This window comes from Pangasianodon hypophthalmus, chromosome 15, assembly GCF_027358585.1.
Source record: "Pangasianodon hypophthalmus isolate fPanHyp1 chromosome 15, fPanHyp1.pri, whole genome shotgun sequence".
Lineage (NCBI taxonomy): Eukaryota > Metazoa > Chordata > Actinopteri > Siluriformes > Pangasiidae > Pangasianodon > Pangasianodon hypophthalmus.
This window is the reverse complement of record NC_069724.1, coordinates 11,144,377-11,167,500: the sequence shown is the minus strand read 5'-3', so window position 1 is coordinate 11,167,500 and position 23,124 is coordinate 11,144,377. Positions and strand designations below refer to the sequence as shown.

General features: G+C 38.0%; 1 protein-coding gene across 5 annotated transcripts in view; it reads left to right on the top strand.

The window, feature by feature from the left end:
- Nucleotides 1-23,124, top strand: part of rimbp2a (RIMS binding protein 2a) — a 68,299-nt gene that overhangs the window by 9,858 nt on the left and 35,317 nt on the right. For 3 of the 5 annotated variants that reach the window (XM_053240320.1, XM_026941309.3, XM_053240322.1), the window contains 2 exons: nucleotides 4,351-4,479; nucleotides 18,418-18,501. In XM_053240320.1, the coding sequence (XP_053096295.1) occupies nucleotides 4,351-4,479; nucleotides 18,418-18,501 (213 nt within the window). Of the gene's footprint in view, nucleotides 1-1,284; nucleotides 1,357-4,350; nucleotides 4,480-11,105; nucleotides 11,182-18,417; nucleotides 18,502-23,124 lie in introns of those variants that run through there. The other 2 variants (XM_053240321.1, XM_053240323.1) reach the window with 2 other exon arrangements.

Sequence of the window (23,124 nt, the reverse complement as noted above, 5' to 3'; positions counted from 1 at the left end):
GCACTTTCGATGTGCGAAGTGGAAGAAAAACATGGACGCCTCCACGAAAGTGTGTCTTTTGTTTGCTCTGTCAGAGCATGTACAGCTCATAAAAAGCTATTTTAACCGCATTTTTACAGCTACAGGCCTGAATGCCTACTGGTACTGTACTACTATAGTGAACTTTAAACATTCATGCAACATTTTGGACTAAAATTGCAGTACAGCAGCAACAGCAGATCATAGTGAGTAGCTTAGCAACAAGCAAGCCGGCTAACATTAGTGATAACTCTAATGTTGATGATTGCATTCTCAGTGTTACAGATTTAACCAAGTACTGTCTGTATATTAACTGAGCTAAAGCCAATACTGCTATAAACTAACTTAAAAGTAGAGAAGGGGGACTTTACACTGGTCACAGTGTGAGCTGCCATGTTGATTTGATGTCATTCCATAAATGGGCAAGGAAGTGGTAGTTGAGATGGCTACCCCCAGTTGAAATTTCAAGTCGAGGGGGCGTTTTCTGTGTTTTTTCCCAGTCGTAAGCGGAGAATTACAAGTTGGAATTTCGTCTCGAATACAGCAAAACTGCTCCAATACTGTATTCTTGACTTTTTGACTCTGCTGAGCAGCAGTTGCCATCTGTATTTACGTGATATCTAATAGTGACATTGATAGGCCAGGTAAGTGCTGTCAAGTTAACTAATCACTAGCAATTTTTATTACCAAATATATTTCATTATCGATGTTACCGATAATATTGTTTAGTTGTTGCAGCTCCAAACAAAATCATCAGACATTTTTTTTTAACTTTTAAGTTGAGAAGCCCTTTAAAAAACTTTATTTTTATGAAAAAGTCCTTTAAAAATCTGAATCCTTTCTTGCTTAAATTTTCATATATCTGTTTTATAGTTGTTCATAAGTGTTCTTGTACATCACATGACTTATTAAAAAAACATTCTAAAGAGACATTCAGTTAATGCAATTTTGCTATTTTATTTATTTATTTATTTATTGAAGTTCAGCCTATTATTATAGTATTTGGTGTTTCAGAGCCTTTTGTGCCTGTCCCTTAGTGATATGGACACCAGTATGATATAATATCTAGAAAAAAATACAGAAATGTAGGTTTGGAGATTTTATAGTTTGCCACTCCTGGGAAAACGATTAAAATTTTTTGATGACTCATCCTGTGCTGGTTTTGTGTTTGTCCAATTAAATGATCTCTGGAATGTATATGCCCCGCCCCCAGGGGGCATGTAGAGGCATGTAGCAGTTTGTTAGCAGTAAACATGGTCCGTAGGTGTGTTTTTGGCTGTGTGTCTTCCCTCACACTGTTCTCTTTTCCAAATATCCCTTGGGTGCAGAAAAAAAACGGTAGGAATTTATTCATGTGGAATTTGTGCGATTTGGCAGTTTTGTGACAGGCAATTTTCAGAGGAATGTTTTTCCAGCTAGGGGTTGTGCAATGTAGTGCAATGTCACTACCTGTGATGGAGTGATGGAGAAAGCAATTTAGTTTTTTGTACAGTGCCAGAGCTTCTCCATCAGTAAGAGAACGTAATACTGTCCATCACTGAGATGCGTCAGATGCTTCCTGATGATGACCCTGTGGCATTCTGTCAAAAAAAAAAAAAAAAAACATAAAATGTTGTGATATTACATTAACGCAACTTTAATGCAACAAAGAAATGAATGTATTGATTTTGTTCTAACCAGCTAAAACTTAGGGGTGAATTTAACCCTTAGTAGTGATGACTAGTTTAAAAATCTTCTTCTTCTTGTTAGTTATTAAATGCGTAATTGTCTGTGTGTTGGAGCAGCTAGCTTCACTGGCTCGTTCTGGGGCCCCATGCTGGTTGGTGTGATGATTTAGAGCTGCACAACTGCCAACTGGAAAACCAACAGGCCGCCAGGCTTGTGAGTGTTTGTAGCATGGTGTAGGAGTTTGCTGGGATTATGTAGGATATACACACACATATACACCAAGAGGTTGAAGAAATCTGTCCGATCTGTTGTCTCTTCAGTTGAGGGGTTCTGAGATTGGAAAGTGCATTACTTTCCTGCCGTGGTGAAACGGCTTAAATTCCATCCCTTAAGCAACATTCAGTGCTTAAGAAGTGAACAGGACAACCCGAGGGCTGAATTTTCGGCGCAATGCAGAATAACAATACAAACTGAGTGTCTAGTTCAGCTGAAGGACAGTCTCCAGCAGGGATGAGGATGAAGGGATGAAGGGATCAGCTAGTAAGCTGGAGATCTGAGCTCCAGCTACTTCTTATGGTCATAAAACCCCCAGCATGCTGAGCTCTTTAGGACACTAACACAGAGCCACTGTTAAAGTTCAGATGCTTTGCAAAAGTCAGTTCTGTCATAAAGGAAAGTGTTGCACCATTCCAGAATATTCTTTGCTAAATTTTTAATGCTGTCAATAAAACGTAAAAAGGAAAATGGAACATTTATTTATTTATTTATTTATTTATTTACCACTTTGATATCATGGATAGTACAGGGATCTTCCATCAGGTCGATGCTATGACTATGTGTGAACTCAATATGTTCACTTATTAGGGCCCTAGAAGGCTGTATTATTAATTACACCACATCGCTTGATTTTCTGCAAGTTGCTGTTTATTCTGTAGAAGGTGTTGATTTGTTTTCTGTAACAGCAGCTCTGGCAGCAGTGCAACTGTAAATGTGCTCATTCAAATATGTTATCGTTTCTATAGTAACTTGTTCACAGGGACATGTATGGTGGACAGTTCACATAAATAAATGATTAAAAAAGATGTTTTTATTTGCTATAGAAAAATGGTCATGTAATCGTTGATATGTTGAAGTTTTCTGTAGGAAGATGTTTGCTTAACATTTATGGAAGGAGTCTCCAGTGTCAGCACTTTGTAACAGAGGTAAAGCTGTAAATTGAAGTTTTCCGACACAGGAACGTCTACATGACAGAGGAGTTTACAATTTCTGTTATACATCATTTCTCCATAATATGACAAGTTGTGGGTTATTTTCCCTTTATTATCTTCATGAGAGAGAAAAAAGAGGGGCTGTTAAGGAGCCAATTGCTTACAGCTACATAAGTGCTAACAAGAAGTAATTTGTTTTCATAGACATTCCACAGCATTAAATGTAACAATAAGTGGATAAAAAGTAGAATAAATTTTAAAAAATTGCAATAGTTGTCAAATTGTTGTGGTATAAGAGACATCATACACTTCGGGATGCATTGTAATAGGAAAACAATTACAGCAGTAGCAGAAAACTTACTGACTGTTACGAAGCACTGATACCTGCGACTTCTTCCATAAATATTATATACTTATTATATATTTACTTATTAGTGAATATACAACTTATATTATTAGGTACTTACTTATTAAAATGCTAGTAGGCCATGTATATATTTTCAAGCTGATAGTACCGTCCACTTTGATTGACTGTTTATCATGAACAACCTTTTTTTAAGCCTCCAGTTAAAGTTAAACTAATACACAATTATTTTATTCTGACTAGTTTTAGTGATAAGTAGTATACTAATATCCTGATTACTAACCATTAACAAATTAGGCTTTACTCCATTTAAATTAGAATTTTTAGACTGTTTTATAATATAATAACATTATAAAAACAATATGATCCCAGGTTCTGGCCAGAAGAGGATGTTCTCCCTCTGCAGGGTCTTGGTTCCTCTTAAGGTTCCTCTCTGATGGAGTTGTTCCATCTGATGGAGTTTCTCCTTCCTCTTTCACCCTTGTTTTAGATTCTGATGATGTTTGTAATGCTGCTTCGAGTCTGTATGTTTTTTTAAAAAGCTCTATTTTTAAATTCTGTTTTCTTGTTTTGCTCCATTCCCTGTGTTTCCTCTGAAGCTGAAAGCGTGAGCGCTTTGTTCCTGAAGGCCTCCTGGCAGCGTTTTGACACAGCCGAATAATAGTCATGAATAAATGATCAGTAATGGACATGGGTGGAAAATGGAGTGGTTTTGTGAGTGCAGCATTCCCAAAGCAGAGCTACAGCACGCCCACACTTTTATTTCTGGCAGCAGCACAGTGTCTCGGTGTCGCAGAGTCGGTAAGCAGCAGTGAAAGCGCTCGGACATGACTCTGCATGTGGTACGGCTCAGTAACATCTAACCCATCCCAATGACTTTTCCTGTGAACATTGATTTTGTCTGATTGCTGCTGTTTGGTTTTATGAACAACTCCCATCTGAGCCTCAGGCTCTGGAGTGGATGTGTAGCTCCTTGTGCTTCTTACAGGGGCATGCTCATTTAGCTCTTATTGATGCACTCCTGCTTGACAACCTCTGCAATTATTCAATGCATTCAATCTCCTGTACAATTTGTTCCATCTTTTCCTGCAGCTGAAACACGAGGTCCTGCCTCTCCACCTGTCCAACGTGAACCGATTTCGCCTCCTGGAGGAGACAAACCGAACCCTGAAGCTTGAGGTGGCCACACTGAGGCAGCAGAAGCAGCTCTACAAATCGCTAGTGAGTTTGAAGAGCTTTGCATCGCAGTTCCTTTTGGTGCTTCTTTAGCAAATACAAATAGTTTTTTAGCTTACAGTCATTATCTTTAATTCCAAATCACTCCCCACACCACTTTCCATGTCTTCCTCTTTTTCCTCCTCTTCAGCCTTCCTGATTGTTAAGTCCTTCATTTTAACATCATGCATTCATTTAATCAAACTCACCCAAGTTACAGATTAACAAGATGGGGTAAATGAAATTCACCGTATATTGACCGTTTGAGGTTTCCTGCATTATGACATCTGATATTTTCAAGGATCAGGTTTTTGGGGACCCTGTCAGTTTTAGGGGTCCATGCTCTTTCCTGCCTCATTTGTCCAGTAGCTACACCTCTGTATGTGTTAAACGGGAATGTAAACCAAAATGACAGCAGAGGAGAAGGCTAAAGGCTTTTCCAAGGTCCCAAGTGACAAGTGGTGTGATGTTGGGAGCCACTGTTGCCCTGGCAACCGTCCCACTATCAGGGCATGGCAGACGGGTGATGGGAAACTGACTGACCACAGCGGTGCATGCGGTCACAAGCTTTAATCGCTGCAGGAAAAGTGATGCGACATTGTAATATGGCACTGTCTCTGTGTCTTCCTTTGTCCATAACAAGAGTTCAGATGGCAGGAAAGGACCAATGTTGCATTTATTTATTTTATTTAATGACCTTTACACACAATAACAAAACCTCCATGAAAATGTAGGTCCTTGTTTTATAATATATATATATATATATATATATATATATATATATATATATATATATATATATATATATATATAGAGAGAGAGAGAGAGAGAGAGAGAGAAAGAGAGGATAAATAGCCGTTATAAATAGAACATACACACAAAGTAATTCCTAAATCTTTTGTTATTAAAATCATGCCCACATGCACACATTGATTCTAGAGGGAAAAAAATGCTCCCAGATATCCTTATATGGTGAGACACAAACAATATTAACAGTTGCTTCTTCGTTTTATGATCAATGTTTCATTCATTAATGAATTAAATCATTTAGTCACTCACTCAGTCACACTGGCTGAAAATTCCACTAATTTACCTGTACATGAGGTGTCATAAATTGATAACATAATTTAGGATTAAATCTGATCATACAAAGTCTTGCATAAATACTGACCCTGTTGTAGTTTCAGAATCTGGAATAAAAATGGACTTGATTGGGATTTAATTGGGATACTGACCCACACAAATCCATACAGCTGTGCGAAATTACAGCTGTGAGTCTTTTGTGGTACATTCAAGGGTTCTTTGGTTTTCCCTCTCTGGGAACCTGTAAAAGCTGTATGTAGAACCGTAGGAGTGATTCCCTATCAGAAAAGATTCTTCCTCTTATGTCTGTACGTGAATTGTATATTTGGATCCTGAAATCGTTCTTGGCCAAACAATTGTTCTTGGCCACATTACAGGCAATTTTATGTAGATCAGAGACATAAAATTCCACACTTCATCTAAGGAGACATTGGCCAAACATTTTTTTTTTGACTTTTGACCATCCATCATCTGATTGCCTTGGACAATGCAAACACAGGATTATGGTTGGGGAAGTAGGAGGGTGCAGTGTACAAATCCTTTGTCTGAAATAGAGCGTGGAAAATGATGAGCATGAGAAGGCTGGCTTACATCCAGACTTAATCAAAAGCTGTTGTTCATAAGATGCAGTAACAAGTCACTTCTGAATCACGTGTGAGCTCTGCATCCTTTTGGCTGGTTGCCAGGCAACCTGCCATGACAGACAATGTGGAGAGAGTCACTCTTTGCTGACGAATGACCTTGTGTCTCTTCTCGCCCTTTCTGTCGTCATGGCGATCCCACCGCCGAGCAAACGGTGGGGCGCGGTTGAAGTCTCGTTGGTGTAATTGGTTGGAGGATAATAACAGTCATGAGTGTAATGACAGTAGCTGATAATTAATAGAGACTAATAACGGTGGCGAGAGAGGAGCAGTCTAGTTAATTAGCAAAGCCAAACAAACACTTGAGTCGAGGGCTTCAGGATTGTGCAGTGCGCAGGGCGTGGACGTGGATGTGGACGTGAGAGATGAGGGGCTGAAATCATGCTTCAAGCTCTGGGCTGCTCCTTCCTGATAGAATTAGACTCAGAATTAGACTCTGTGTTCTTCCAGTGGACCCAGATTGCTCCTTTAACCTTATTATCCTCTCCATTGCATTGACTGGAGGAGACGTTTAATGCAGCTCTGTTCCAGCTCTCCGGCCATCACGGCTCTGAACCCCTGTCTCTCCGATCGATCCATTTCTACATGACTGGACTCAGAAGAAACAACAATTAAAAACTGTGATTATTCACAGAAGGGTGCATTATATTGACTCCCATTTGAAGACATATTTAACATTAAAGTTAACAATACAACCTTTAACCACTTCTAATAACCCGTTTAATTAAGACACACACACATTATTCCTTAACCACATTTTACAAGTAAGGAATGAAACAATCATATGTTGATTATGTTCTTATAAAAGCAGGCCACCACGATTTATTCCTCTATACCTTGTCAACAATTCAATTTTAATTAATTTAAATTAATTAATTAATTTGTTATTAAAGAATGCATGGCATGTCATGCCTTTTATCCATTTATAATTACGTTTAATGCAGTGGAATGCCTGCAAAGCAAGTGAGTTCCTATTATCACTTACATTATAGCAGCTGTAAACAGTCGTTCCCTCGCCAGCCTCTCTTTTTCTCTCCCTCTTAAATAAAGCAACTTGTCATATTACTGAGAAACTGCAACGAAAAACCTCTCTGCTCTGAAGACTTTCCCATACTGGAAAACATAAATGTTAAATAAACTTCTCTTTACAGAAAACTTCACCATATCAACAATTACACACATTTTTAAAAAAATTTATTTATGTATGTAGTTCACTATACAAGTCTCAGTGAATGTGCTCGTGCTACAGAAACGAGAACGTTAGAGCGACTGGATTAATATTATCCTGTGATTTGCTGCACTACTGTCAGAACTGCAGAGTATGAGAAACTTATACCACAGCGTGCTTGAATTCTTGAATCTGATTGGTCAGAAGGTGTGCATTACTTTTGTCTAACAGCATGGCTCTGACAGTAGTTCTGTCTGTAACATGACCGATAGGTTAACATTAATGCGCTCAATCTAATACTTTATTGTTTCTATAGTAACAGCTCTTTCACAGGGACCTGTATGGTGGATGCGCCACATAATCTAAGTGAATAAATGAATGTTAAAAAAAAATGTTGTTTAACAAAGAAAAACATATAATCGTTGATGTGGTGAAGTTTATTGTTAGGCGATATTTATTATTTATTATTAACAGTTTCCCAGCACGTTTTCAGGACAGAAGAGTTTGCACTTTCTTGCAAGCTGTGTTTTTTTTGTAAGAGAGAGAGAAGAGAGAGAGAGAAAGAAAGAAAAGGAGATGCTGGTGAGGGAATGACCGTTACTGTAATGCAAATGATAACAGGAACTAACTTGTCTCCCGAAGGTTAAATCTAACTATAAACCATTAAAAAGTCATTCAGTAATAAATTAAACATTGAAATAATTGGCAACTCATTGTGATATAAACAGAATAACACACTTCAGATTGTGCTGTTATATAAAAATAATCCAGAATCCAGAATTACTACTTAACAGTTGTATGAGAGTGGTGATAATTTGTAGTGTTGAGATGACAGAAAAATAATAATTTCACAAATTATCATAGACCAATGAATTAATTTTTAAAAAATACTGCAAGTAATGATTGCAGCATGTAGCGATATAATCAACATCTTTGCTATTTTTTTTTTTACACTGCATTCAAGGGTGTATTTGAAGCCCGTGTCTCAAGGGTAATTTGTCCACATCCCATGACAGCACATATATTTAAGAGCCTGAATGGCCGCTGGGAGTACTGTGGTGACCTCAGTTACTCTGGGAAGCCATTTCCCCAATTGATTTCTGCCCTCTTCTTGCCAAATGAGGATGAATTAGCTGAATTTATTTCACCTAGCACTTGACAGGATAAGAAGCAATGTGGACATGTAATCTTGAACGCAGAAATGACTGGGACCTGTTTACTAACCCTCATATTTTCACTATCATGTAGGACCAGAAACAGTGATCAGGGCCGACCTGTCTGTTAGGCTCTTGATGGAGTACCAGTGGTTTTTGTCCAGTGGACTGAGTTTGCTAACAACCCAAATTTACCTTTAAATTAAATTGTGTGCTCAGTGTTATTTTAAACTATCTCCATGTGAAAATATGCTAAGCAACTAGCTAATCTACTTACTTTGGTGTTTGTCACTGTTTACGGACACTAAGGACAGGATATGAGTTCCCCCCCCTTTCCCATTTATAGGGTGCCATTACATTTGTTCTAATGGAAAGTTATTGTGTATGTATGGTAGCTCACACGATACAATGGCTGAGCTGCATTACTGGAAGATTTAGGTGCTCACCGTTTAGTTGTCATTTTGTCGTTTTCAGCTCTGTGTGAGTTTTGCCTGTTATGGATTTGTGCTCGTGTCACTAAATGTAAATCAGCTGTGCCATGAAAACACACATGAGTATGAAGAAAATCAGCAAAAATTAAATCTGGCAGGAATTTGTAGTTAGTTTTGGCCAGTGAAATCATTTACAAACAATGGGCCTCATTAACGGATTTATGTGTAACTCTTTAGTACGAATGTTTACACACGAAATCGGGTGTTCATGAAAATCCCATAAATGTGGAAATTTCCTGATTTCCTGAGTGTGTGTAAATTTACGCATGAAAAGTCTAACTAAAATAAGAATCGTCTTGATCGACTGCGAATCATATAATTTGCCTGGATTACTCCACTTTTATTATCTGGAATATACTGTCGAGGTTAAATTGCTTGGTTTTATTATGTTTACAGTATTTAGCAGACGCCCTTATCTACAGCGACTTACAGAAGTCTCTATCAAAAACACATCCTCATGCTAGTTCACTAGGTCAGGGACTAAGAATACCATCGAGAACATTTTATGAATGGTTTATATTATTGGCATTAATTAAACAAAGCGAGCCAACACAAACCCATAACATACGTTAAGATGAATAAAACAAATCATTCAGTTATGACAAAAGAAATGGCACCGTATAAATGGAGGACGGGCCGCTCTGTCTGCTCATAGCTGTAAGCCGTAAACAAACACCTCAGCTGAGAGAAGATTTAGCACTTGCTTTTTATTATTAATATTATATATTATTAAATATTTTATTGGCATAGTAGTGAGCCAAAATAACTTCCACTTCTGTTTTCAGGCTTTACCCTGATTGTTCATTTTGAGTCAAAAAAACTTCCATTTCTGTTTTTCAGACTTTAAACCGATCTGTGGTTTCATGCTCACAGCTGTCTGTTCACTTACATGCAAATGAGTAATGGTACTTACGGGTGATTGGTACTCATCAAAATACATACGCAAGTACGAAGAAAATCAGTGTTTCTGAAACTTTGCTAAGTCCAGTGGAAATTCTTTCTTAGTTCGGTTTGGTTTACGCAAACGTTTACACACAACTTTACTACAAGATTGATAAATGAGGTCCATTGTTGCTAAATATTTGTTCAGTGAGGTCCAGTTAGATACGAACTAAAATCATGGCAATGTTTTTGTTGCTATCAAATAAAACTTGCCTCAGAGTTATATGAAAACATGCAGAAAACCTGACAGACTGAAGGCCCTTAGAGCCAAAGGTTACTAGAAATGTAACATTTCAGAAAATGTTCTGCTAGTAGAAATTTTTAGTTATGTTTTCTTGGAACCTGTCAGATACATTATTGAACATTCTGATAAAGTTCCCTTCAGCTGAGTGGCAAAAATATTTTAAAATTCAATCCCATGATAGAGAATAATTTCCTATTTTGATTCTCATCATCCTAGCTGGTTAGAAGTTAATGACATGTCGAATATCCTTCACTGACAGGTTGAAAAGTTTTCACCTGTGCTTTAGTTGTGCACATGTTCCTTTCATATTCCATTTTGACGGATGAATAACTTGCACATCGTCCCAAAGTAGAACCACATTTCTATCACATTTCCTGCCTGTGACGCCTCCTGTGGCAGCGCTGCAGCTGGACGAGAGCCGCGTATGGCATCTTTTTACACCTCGTCATGCAGAGCAAACTGCAGACTTTGTGGGATTTCCCTCTTGCTCAGGTTCTCTAACAGATGCTTCCAGAGAGAAAGAGTGAGCTTTTCCTCTTCTCTCTTGTCCCTTTTTTTTTTTTTTTTTTTAGCACTGTGCACAGCAAGTGAGTGTTTGAGCGGCATTAATCTGACTAATTAGGCACCCTAGTTAGCTGTGGTGGCTTTTGGCACAGGAGGAGAAGGGCCATGACTTCACCACCCCCTGAGAAAGCTCGTTTTTTTTTTTATCACCTCTCTCTCTCTCTCTCTCTCTCTCTCTCACACACACACACACACACTCGGGGAGGTGGGAGGAGGATGCAGGGGCAGCCATGATGCACGGTGGGGGGAGCGCTGCAGAGAGAGAGGGAGAGAGAGAGAGAGAGAGAGAGAGAGAGAGATACGCAGGCCCAGTACACACTGACATTAACACACCCAGAGGAAGCAGCAGAACGAACGAGAAGAGAGGAAAGGAATATCCTCGTCCATCAGGCAAGATGCTGTGGAGAATAAACTGACACAGGTAGATATTTTTCCTCTGTCATTTTTCCACCTTGCTTTTATTTTCTCTCTTTTTGAAATCCTTATTGTCCTTTTCAGCATCTGTTTCGGCAGCATGTGAGCAGCTCTGGATGAGGAAAAAAAATGCTCAAGTTGCTCTGCCCTGATGTGTAATTAATATATAGACATTTATAGAAGTATATATGATTTCCACTTTAGTGTGCATGATCTAAAACCCATAAACACTCACTTCACTGTGGCTTGCGTGTCTCGTGTTTTGTATTGTCTCTCACGTCCGATCGATCAGCTCAGGGGATCAATTCTCGGACCCTTGTAACCTGAAACATTTCACAGCATCTGTTTGGTTGCCATGGTTACAGAGGAAACCTCCGTGAGAGAGTAACACTCGTGTCTCCTATTTTGTCTCAGCACATCCTTCAGTATTCTGTCTTCTCTACATTTTTATAAACTGATAATTTTATTGGTGCTCTCGCCCTTTCCTACGAGGAAACCTTTCTTAATACTTGGCTGCAAACTGCATGTAGTCATGGAGACTCAGGTGTATTATCAGTTCAGTCTAAATAAAATGTATGCGGCGTTTCTTGATGAGCCAGGACATGTTTGGAGTCTGAAGTTTCCTTCTGTCTTATAGTCTTCAGTTTAGCATCACATGCTCGCCTGAGCATTTTAATTCTGAATTCTGATTGGTCGGAAGACGTTGATTAATTTTCTATAACAGCAGCTCTCACAGTAGTGCCGCTGCAAATCACAGGTTTATATTAATGTGCTTATTCGAATGTGTTATCATTTATATGCACAGTTATTGATATGGTTTAGTTTTCTGTAAGGAGACAGTTATTTAACATTAATGGAAATACGGCGCTTTTTGACAGTCAGAGGTAAAGGTACAACTGTAAGTTTTCCAACACAGGAAAGTCTTCAGGACAGAGGAGTTTACACTTTACAGTTTCTCTTTAACATGATAAAGTGGTTTTTTAGAAATAAAAAGTAGAGACTGGTGAGAGAATGACTCCTTATAGTTATAATGTAAATGATGACAGGAACTAACTTTCACAGCATTAATTGTAACTATAAATGCATAAAAAGCAGCATGTGCTGTTCTTTATTTAATAAAAAAAATTGTCGTTGTTGGAAAATTGCTGTGGGATAAGAGAAATAATACACTATAGGATGTGCTGTTATAGGAAAACAATCAACAGTGGGGTGGTAACAGTAACTCCGCTTTATTACACCACACCGTCACTCAGTATTTTACTATAACCGCACTATGCATACTGTTTTATTTCTTACATATTATCATCCAAATCATTTCAGATCTTAAGCCACGCCCCCTACCTGTGCCTGAGTGCCCCTAAACTCACCTGCGGAAGGAATCATTTCAGCTTAAAGACTTTTCTTTCTCTCTCTTTTGCTTTGGCCTTTTGTCCAGGTTTAAAGGTAACAGTGTGTCATACAGTGTCAGAAACTGTGTGCAGTCAAATCCATAAATAAATCCATAAATATTAGCAGTGTTCATGAAAGAATAAATAACACATATCATGTTTTTTTTTTTTTTTTTAAAGCTTAACCAGATGGAGCTGTTGTATAGTTTTACTCACAAAAAAAAAAAAACATTTTATTCAGCAATATAATTTTTTCTGCATTGCCTATTATTTTAATGTTATTAATGATTTTAAAAATACCGTTGATTTAAAAAATATTCTCATGATTATGATTTGTTGTAAAAAAGAAAAGTATTTTATCCAATTCTTTTGATTGGATAGTTTGAATTATTTTGTGCAATCTTGTTATTTAGAAGGGTGGCAATAATTCTGAAACCAACTGTAAGCAATGTGTGATGCTAAACTGGTGGCTATAGACTTCCATTGTTTGTTAGCTACATTAGCATTGTAGCTTCAAAAGTAAAGAGGCTTTAGATATCAAATATATCCCAGCTGATCGACTAAATTTGGGATGTGTTTGCATTTTTTTTAAACTGAATTTGCTCTTTCCTTCCTAGAAACAAGAACATAATAATCAGATCAGAACATAATAATAATAATAATAATAATAACAATACATTTTTAACAGGCTTACCACTTAGGATTTTGTATAAATGATAGACCACAGTGCTGTTTTTTATCGTTAACAAATCATGCCTCTGAGACAGCCATGGTTTTGCAGCAACAGGAGCAAAGAGACAAAAAGAGAAGATTTACAGACAGGAAGCAGATGGATAGAGACGAGGTCATGCAGAGTCACGCACTGTCATGAGAGTCTGAGATTAAAGGAATAGTTCAGCATTTTCTGTCTTAAAATCTCTGCACTGTATGTGTAATGTGTGTGATTACTACAGACAGGATTTTGGACTCCCTGCTCTACAGACAGAAAAGAAGCAAAAACCTATTTACTCCAAACTCATTTATAATGTGAGTCTAAGCGGCAAATGTCCCAATGTTAAAAGTTTATTTTAAATGTGTTTGTTTATAAGCGAATCCACCCTTCAGAGATGAAACTACTTTCTCTAAGGGAAGAATTTGTAGTTGGGTGCGTCTGGGTGGTAGATAAAACGATGTTACTTACTCTTACTAATGAAGAAGCCATAAATTCTGTATAAATACAGGATCACCTTCTTCATCAGTCTGAGGTAGCGGATTGCCACCACAGAACAGCCCCAAGTTGATAAAATACTCAGCTGAAAGGTCACTTTCTTCACAAATTCCACCCTGTTCCAAATGAATAAACGTCAGCTATTTTTCTCCACAGCCAAAATTGCACCAATGAACTATGTTTGCTTCTAAAAAGCTGCTACTGTAGGGATATATACACTCACCATCCACATTAACCTGTACACCTGCTCATTTATGCAGTTATCCAACAGTCTTTACACAGAGTTTACACAGAATGGTGTAAAAAAAAAAAAAAAAACCCTGAGTGAGTGACAGTTCTGTGGGTGGAAACGCCTTGTTGATAAGGGAGGTCAGAGGAAAATGGCCAGATTGGTTTGAGCTGCCAGGAAATATATAGTAACCCATATAATCACTCTTTACATTCGATATGTGGTGAGCAGACAAGCATCTCAGAATATCAGTTTTCAGCTGTCTAGTTTCGGTGAGTCTGTGCCCATGATAGCCTCAGATTCTTGTTCTTGGCTTGCGGGAGTGGAGCCTTCTTCTGCTGTTGTAGCTCATCCACCTCATGGGTTGATGTGTTGTAAGCTCTGAGATGCTTTTCTGCTTACCACGGTTGTAAAGAGTGCTTATTTGAGTTACTATAGACTTCCTGTCAGCTCAGACCAGTCTGGTCTGATCTTCTCTGATCTCTCTCAAGGTGTTTCAGCCTGCAGACCCTCCACTCACAGGATGTTTTTTGTACCATTCTGTGTAAACGCTAGAGACTGTTGTGTGTGAAAATCCCAGGTCAGCAGTTTCTGATATACTCAGACCAGCCTGTCTGGTACCAATAACCATGCCACGGTTATTACAAGCCCCCATTCTGATGTTTGATGTGAGCATTAACTGAAGCTCTTGACCTGTATCTGCATGTTTTTATGCATTGTACTGCTGCCACATGATTGGCTGATTGGATAACTGTATAAATGAGCAGGTGTGCAGGTGTTCCTATTAAAGTGGACAGTGAGTGTATGTTATAGACAGCATTTAATTATACAAACACAAGAATAGTACAGGAAGAGTCATTAAAATTTTTAAATAATTTTTCTAGAAGGGATGAACAATAAAATTAAAAGAAGAATGTCTCCAAAAATATTTTTTGTGTTTTTTCAAAACTATTGGTATTGGTGTCCATAACACTAAGGGACAGGTACTAGTAGTGTAACACAATGCCATTATCTATATCTGTATCTGTTTAGAGCTCCAAATTTATGGATCCCTGTCTGTATTCAGATTTAAACTGGAAGTGGGTGTACTCTAAATCAGAAGGTATTTTTTACCTCCAGAAATATTGGAAATCATTGGGAAAAAAAACAGAGCTGCAGGAAAAATAAGTGATTTTTCATTCGCAGATTATAACAACAAATAACAAAGAACATAACATTGCAGGACATCATTTTATTCAACTCCTGAACTCATACAGTTTCTTAGCCTCGTCTACTTCACACAAGTTAATAATTAGTCTCAGTCAGACCGCCCTGTGGAACTTTCTATCTAATGTCACTGACTAAGCTCGGGAGCTGTCTTTCCCAAATCTGCAAACTGTTGTTTATAGTTTACAACAAAAAACTACCTAATAATGTTTGATTAGATTTACTTTAGTTTTTGGGGTTGTTGCATTCCATCATCGTAGATCAGAATCTACTGTGAAGCTGGGACGCAGATAGTCAAAATGGAGTTCTTTTATTATAATGCCTTTCCTGATTATAATGAAATATAATCATTAAATTATAATGATTTTCCTGGGGAATAGTGCACTTCTGCTAGTATCATGTTACCCAGCATGGTCTTTATTTCTATGAGCGTCATACTTGTGCCCTGCAAGCAAGAGCTCACATTGTATGTAAAAACCTCATGCTTGCCAGATGTCCAGTGAGATCCCTGGGAACCTTTGTGGAAAAAAGAATAGTGCGCCTCCCATTTGTATCTGTTTTTGTATTATTTAATGACACATTATCTGTTCATCCCGAACATATTCAGTAGTTAGTTACATCCCTATGAGGTCGAAACCTACATCACTCATATTTTCCAATAAATTTAGTTGATTAAATTGTCCAAAATCTAAACATTTAAAATAACCCTATTAATATAAACTAATAGCCTAAAGTAAACCACCATGACCCTGGCTAGGCAGATAGTAAGGATTGACGCATGTTTATGTTAATGAGCATGATCTTTGTTTGTCACGCAGGCTTTGTTCTTGTGCATTTCTTGTTTGAGGCTGAATCAGAAGAAAGTAATATCCTCTGTCTCGCTTGGGTGACTTTTTTGTTGCTTCCCCTGGGATAGGTCCAAATCTACTTTGCCCTTTCTGGCAAGCTTTCTAAAAAAAAAAAAAGTATGCCTACTATTTGTATCTGTATTTGTATCTGTTTAGAACACATTGTTTGTTAAATCCAAATAATATATTCATATTCGTTTACATCCCTAACTGGTACAATACCAATTTTGAGTTCAGGGGCACTGAAAGGTTAGAGCGTGAGAGTGAACTGTCTGAGAGCGAGATGGAAAGGGTGTGGCAAAAATCTAGACTTGTAGAGAGAGTTTACTTTCTTGTTTTTTTGGTCCCTTTGTGTGGGCGTGATGTTTCAGACAGTAGTGGAGGCGGCCGGCGCTGATGGCAGCTCTTTTCTGGATCTCCCTCATCTTCATTTCCACCCTCCTCCTCCTTCCTCCTCCTCTCCTGTTGCTCTCGTCCTCGCTCAGCTGAGCTCAGATGGAGCTGCTGAGAAAGGAAGACATGCTGCATGTCTGTTTCCAAATCCCACGCCGTCTCCGTGTAGAGTCTCGTCTCACTCTCCAGAGACTCTCGCTAAAGTACAGCGCTAATGTAGACGAGACACTTCTGACTAATCCTAATGCCAGCACTGCTCCCTGAGCAAAAACCTCACAGCTAAATGCTCCAAATACAATCATCAACCACATTAACAAATATTCACATACATTTAACTCTAGATGTGTTGGCACCCTTTTGAGAAAATGTGCAAACTTTTAATTAAAAATACGTACAATAATTCCAATTTTCCAGAGAATTTATACAAGAAACAATTTACATTTTTAAACAATTATATTTTCTCTTTAAAATATGTAAAAATTATTGGCACCCTTATAAAACAATGGGCAAAAACAATTGCATGAAATTAAAAAAAAAACAAAAAACACAGAGATAAAATTTTTTCCATTTTATACTATTTATTTATCTTTTTATGGATTTTAACATATCACCTGACTGAATCTGTTTAAGATGGTGTGTTTAATGTGTAGCTGTCAGTATTTCCACACAACCCTGGTCATGCTTGAGTAAATGTGCATGATTTCAGCTTGCAGCCGTAAGCTAGGAAAACTGTAAGTAAACATCAGCCCAGCTGTTTGCTCTCATGGCTATTGTTTCCACCTGAAGAGGTTTCTATAGCAACGGCACACACACACACACACACACACACACACACACACAAACACTCTGATGATGTACATGGTCACCGGTCTCTGTAAAGCTTTCATCCACTAAAGACTTTATCCACTACATAGCCAGCACAGTTTTACATCTCAGTCATGTGTCAAGTATGAACGTAGACCTTTTTGTGTTCTCAATTTCACAGTGAATAAAACCTTATGTATTAAAAGGAGAACCATTGAAAACATTAAATACATATATATATATTGGAATATTTGTGATATATTATATTATGGATTCTGGTACTAATTTACTGGTTAGTGCTGTATTTTTGTTAATACACTGAGAAGTTAGTGGTCGTATGCCACGCTGATGTCACAGCGGGACATTGTTAGCACAGTTACAGTGGTGTTTAATAGGAGAAAAACTTACAACAATCTCAAAAATAAGTGCTCAGGTTCTGCTGTTAGCGCCTAAAATCTTTTCTCATTCAATTTTCCAGCGATGTTCAACGTCATATTAATGAGAAATCCAGTGTAGACGTAGTGGAGACAACAAACATTGGACTCAGAGTCTCAGAATGCAGTGCAACTATACAGCACCGTTACAGCTAGTTACAGTATTAGCATGAAAGTTGAAGCTTTAGGACCTGATCTGCTTGAGCAGAGTGGACAGATGAGGAGGTAAGAGAGTTGGACAGACTAAATGACTAAAGCACTGATCTCTTTAGGTAGAGATGAATCAAGGGCTAAATCTCACTATCAGCAGGTCAAACAGTAATGCAGAAACTGGAAAACGTCTTAGTTTATTCTCTCAGTTTATTCCCTCACCTGATGCTTTTATCCAAACTGACTCACAAATGAAGTAGAATTCAGTCCAAGCTTCAGGTCGGATGATTAAAAGAACAAAAACGACAATTTGGAAATAAAATATCCACATTGTCTTTCTTTACCCCAAATATGGGAATTAAATTACACAACACACTTTTAGGAAGTTTGGTGTGTGTATAAAAGTGCATTTAATAATGCAATTAATAATTTTTTAGTCTTAGTGTTAAAATATGTACAATGTTAAATATATATAAATAATTTAAAAACTCTATGACAGAGTTTATGGATGTTGTTTGAGGGCAAAACTAAAGAAGCCGACTTTAAAGACTGAGATTTTGTTGTGTGTTTATTTTCCCCAACAGGAAACAGAAGTGAGTGAGAGGAGGAAGAGGTGTCAGCTTCTCGAGCGGGAGGTGAAGAACAAGATCTCAGCATGCCAGAGTTTAGTAAGTCCAATCAGCTCACCTTTTCTCTACATCCCTTCTCACATGTCTGTGTGGAGGCTCATTAGGGGCCAAGCAAGAGGAATTTTCTCCATCTTCTTCTTCTTTTAGGGGTTCAAGCACTAAAGGTGCTTCTTCAGGAGCTCATAATAGCTTGCATATATTCGTACAAAACTTGAAATGCATGTTCAGCAGGCAGTTATCTTCAAATAACTGTTTCCCAGGAACCACAGGTCCAGTTGAGCTGAAATTTGGTGTTCTGAGTCTGTGGTGTAAGTAAATTACTTAAAAAGAAACATGGCCACCACTGGCCAATCAGCTTGTCATCACGAAAGGTGAACGTTATGTTCCGCTGTAGTCTCTTTAGTGTTCTTGTCAAGACCTGCGAACTATTTGTGAAAATGTGACCATTTTGGTTGTTAAATCGTTGAGAGAATCATATTACAAATCATCCAAGATTAGAGATCAATGCAGTGCCTGGAAACTTTTAACTGTAGAACAAACATATATGCCAAGCTACTGTAATCTAACTTAGCTAATGTTGGTGAAAAACAGATAATAGTTGTCATGGTGATGTTATATTCTGACAGATTTGTTTGCTGTTAAATAAATCCCTGAAAATTGAAGATGTAAATCAAAGACTGTGATACTGAAATCCCACTCAGGTCCATCAGTGACACAGCAGCTAATTTACTGGCGGGTTAACAAGCTGTTATATGCTAAATTAATGATTGTAAATTGTAGTTCCTTAGTGCCTGTTTGCAGAGACACATTAAGAATTTATTAAGCTAGAAATCAGTTAATCTGCAGTCATTCTGTAGTCACATGTACACTCATCGTTATGTCCTGAAATATCAGGGACTCAGATTTGCTGTTGTAATTTTATTTAATCCCCTTCATGACTCAGAGGTGGCTTAGAAGCAGACATGGACAGGACAACAGCATGGATTAAAGATGACACACTGGATATCAGGGGTTGTGGTGGCAGAGAGGACTCAGGGAATTTATTGTTATGTAATATGAACGAGCCTCTGTGGACCAAGTGTCCTCACATCAACTCTTGGTCATTTAATACCAAACACCTCGCAAATACATTCTAGTGGATTGAAGTGCAGCAGCGGGTTGCTAGGTCACTGCAAAAAAATTGCAATCTCAGCAAGGCCAAATGATCTAATATTTCTTATTATGAGATTATTATAAACAAATATAGGTATATTGAGCCTATTTCTAGACACTTTTATTCATTACAAGCTTGATATTGTCTTAGATTGGCAGATAATCTGGCTAATATCAGTAGTCTCCTAGGCATTGTATGTTTATTATACTTTGATTACATTTTTAAGGGTGTAAAACCACATGTTCAGGGATATATTAACATGCTAATATGACGTAAGTTAATATTTTTGCATTTTACATTATTTAAGGACATAGTAATAAATCCCCAACCTTCTGATCAGGAGGAAAAGCATTGAGTCGCTAAAGAAATGAAATATCTGTAGATTTTACAACCTTTTAAATGAATGTGAAAATGCAGCTGTGTCCCAAGCCAAAATTGACTCTGACCCCTTGGTTCATATGTTGATTGAGCGAAGAATGGGAGCTGAGCTGCATATATACACGCAGACAGCATTTTATTATTGGATTCTGTGTTGGTGGTACACTGCAAACTTGCAGAAATGTGACGCTTGGCCTCCTATATGAAGCACAAATCTCAGAGGGAGGAATAATGAGGCAGTGATTTACGGCACTGAGGGACCAACCACGCAGCTGGTCTAAAGTTGCACTCAAGACTGCAACTTTATTATTATTGTTTGAGGTTATTAAAGGTCCTACATTATGTAATTACATTTGTCTTGTTTTTTTGCGCCTGTTTTTCAGTTCATCAGTGACAACACCTCTTGTTATTTCTTTACTACTACTACTTTTTTGTGGGTTTACTCTCACAGTGTAATTTTATCAAAATGCTTCCCCAGAAGCCTTTTTTTCAAAATCGGTGTTGTTTGTAAGCGTAAATTCATTCAACGTTATCCTGGTCTGGGTCGTTTTGATGTTTGATGTTGCTTTCATTAAAAACATGAAAGTATTTCATTAATTCTATCAAATAAAACCTTTGTTTCTTGTCCATACAGCACATGAGTCTTCTCTTTGGCCATGTTTATGATTAGATATAGCGCTGAAACATGTGATGCACTTCCCTTAGCCAGAAGAGCCAAAACTCCCATCACAACATGCCATTTAAATCACAAACTTGATCTATATCCTGTAATGGCCAGGTCGTCATTGTAAATGAGAACTGGTTCTCAATTGACTTACCTGGTTAAATAAAGGTTATTATAAGAGATTCATTTGAGTAACACACTGTAATTGGATCATAGCGGTCCATCCCAAATAGCACCACTACATAAAGTAACAGCTTATGGCACACTATTTTCCATCACTGTTTAGGGCACTAGTATGTGATTTAAGATGATGCACACAGCACTCTAGTGAGCTTAAGATAGATAGATAAACAAAAAGATAGACAGACAGACACACAGGTAGGTAGGTAGGTAGGTAGGTAGGTATGATTCACTTCGTTTCCTCAAATACAGCCTGATCACACTGCTGTCCAACGCAAACAACAAACAGCCTGAGTAGTGTAAAATAGCTAATAATCATTGCTGTTTTGTGTTGTTTCCTAACATGTGTGTGTATATATCTATGAATTCCACTGCTTGTGTTCCACTGAAATGCTGGATGTTGCCAGCTGTGACTCTGGACTCTATAAGCTGGCTGACTCAACTGATTAGCTTGAAAGAGGAATGACTTTCAGTCTAGTTTCACTGACTCAAGGGGTGTGGATCATGTTTAACACACACACAATCAATACATTTATGAAATGAAAATACTGACTCGTACAAGGCGTGAGCAATAACAAAAGCAATAAATCCTATATCTATTCCACAGACACATAAATCTCTCCATCATGTCTGGTGGAACTCCTCATTTCTCAACCAGAAAACCGATTTTAAAAATGCTTCTCCGTTCGTCGAGAAGGTTCTTAGCAAGCTAATGAATATTAATGAAGTCTGCTTTATGAATATTAATGAGTAGTGGATGAGTTAGAGGGGTAAAAAAAAGACACTTTACAACAATTTAATAAAAGTACAGAGACTTAATTTTAGAGTAAAAAAATAGCTAGAGATGTGTTTCAGGTACACTAAGGAATAATAAGGACGTTTAAACTCTTTTAGATGCTCTTTTTCTTCATCTTCCCCCTTTGTTCCTGTACCCTTTTCACTGTAAAGTGCAAGACTTAATTTCACCTGAACCCTGAACCTCACATGTGCCCTGTCTCTGTGGGGGGAAAAGAGCTTTATTTCTCTATGACTGTGTGCACGGTTGAGCTGAGGTTCTCTGAGCATCTGCAGGAATGAAGGGCACACCTGGAGCTAAAGATCAGCTCACAGTGTCAGTCTCAATTACTCTCTCTCTCTCTCTCTCTCTCTCTCTCTCTCTGCAGATGTTTGTTAGCATGAATTCATTCATTTTCAGTAAGCGTTTTATCTTGGTCACGGTAACAGTGACGTATGATGTTGATTCTTCATCTGTTAGCACATCTGTGCCTGGTTTAGAACAAAATGGCAAAAGTGTTGAGACTTGTTGGTGAGTGCAGACTGAAAAGAGCCAGAATCTCCATCATGCGATCTCAAAAATGTGATCTCTGTGACTTTGACTGAGGCATGGTTGTAAGTGCCAGATGGGCTGGGTTTCAGAAACTGCTGATCTCCAGGGATTTTCACACACAACAGTCTACTGAGTTTCCACCGAACTGTGCGGCTCATTGAAAGTATACAGTCGATGACTGGAAAAACATCACCTACTCTTTTTCCTATCTTCAGCTGTCCAGTTTCTGTGAGTCTGTGCCCACTATAGCCTCAGATTCCAGTTCTTGGCTGACAGGAGTGGAACCTGGTGTGTTCTTCTGCTGTTGTAGCCCATCCAACTCAAGGTTCGAAGTGTTGTGCATTCTGAAATGCTTTTCTGCTCACCATGGTTGTACAAAGTAGTTAAACAGTGGTTTATTGACATGAATGCTATGTGATGTTATTGCAAAAGCAAGTACATAAATGAACAGATTGTAACAGTAACTTTGGGAGTACAACACAAACACATCACTTCATTAACACGTACAAACACAGATCAGAGTAAATAAATAAACAAACAAACAGAAATAGCTAAACTAATTTAATAAGGAGCAAACAAAATAAGTAACTGTCTCTCTCTCTCTCTCACACATCTTTTTATATACGCTCTATTCCGTCCATTTAAGTTATGCACTGTAGCTATGAGGCTAATTTAGCTAACAAGTAATGCAAGTCTGTGTCATCCAAAATCTTTTTCATATATTTGTGTCCCATTTAAACACTTTTGTAAATTTAGGTTTGCAGTGGAACTTTTCCTCCAGTTCACTTTTCTTCCATTTCACTTCTACTTCAATTTCTGCAACAGATCTGCCTTTAAACTTTGAGAGTTTAAAGCATAGGGGCATAGGGGGCGTGGCCTAGGGGGTATGGGGCATAGGCCATAGTCAGATTAGTGATTCTGAATGTCCAGTATGGCTGCTGATTTAAATTTTGTACGCAG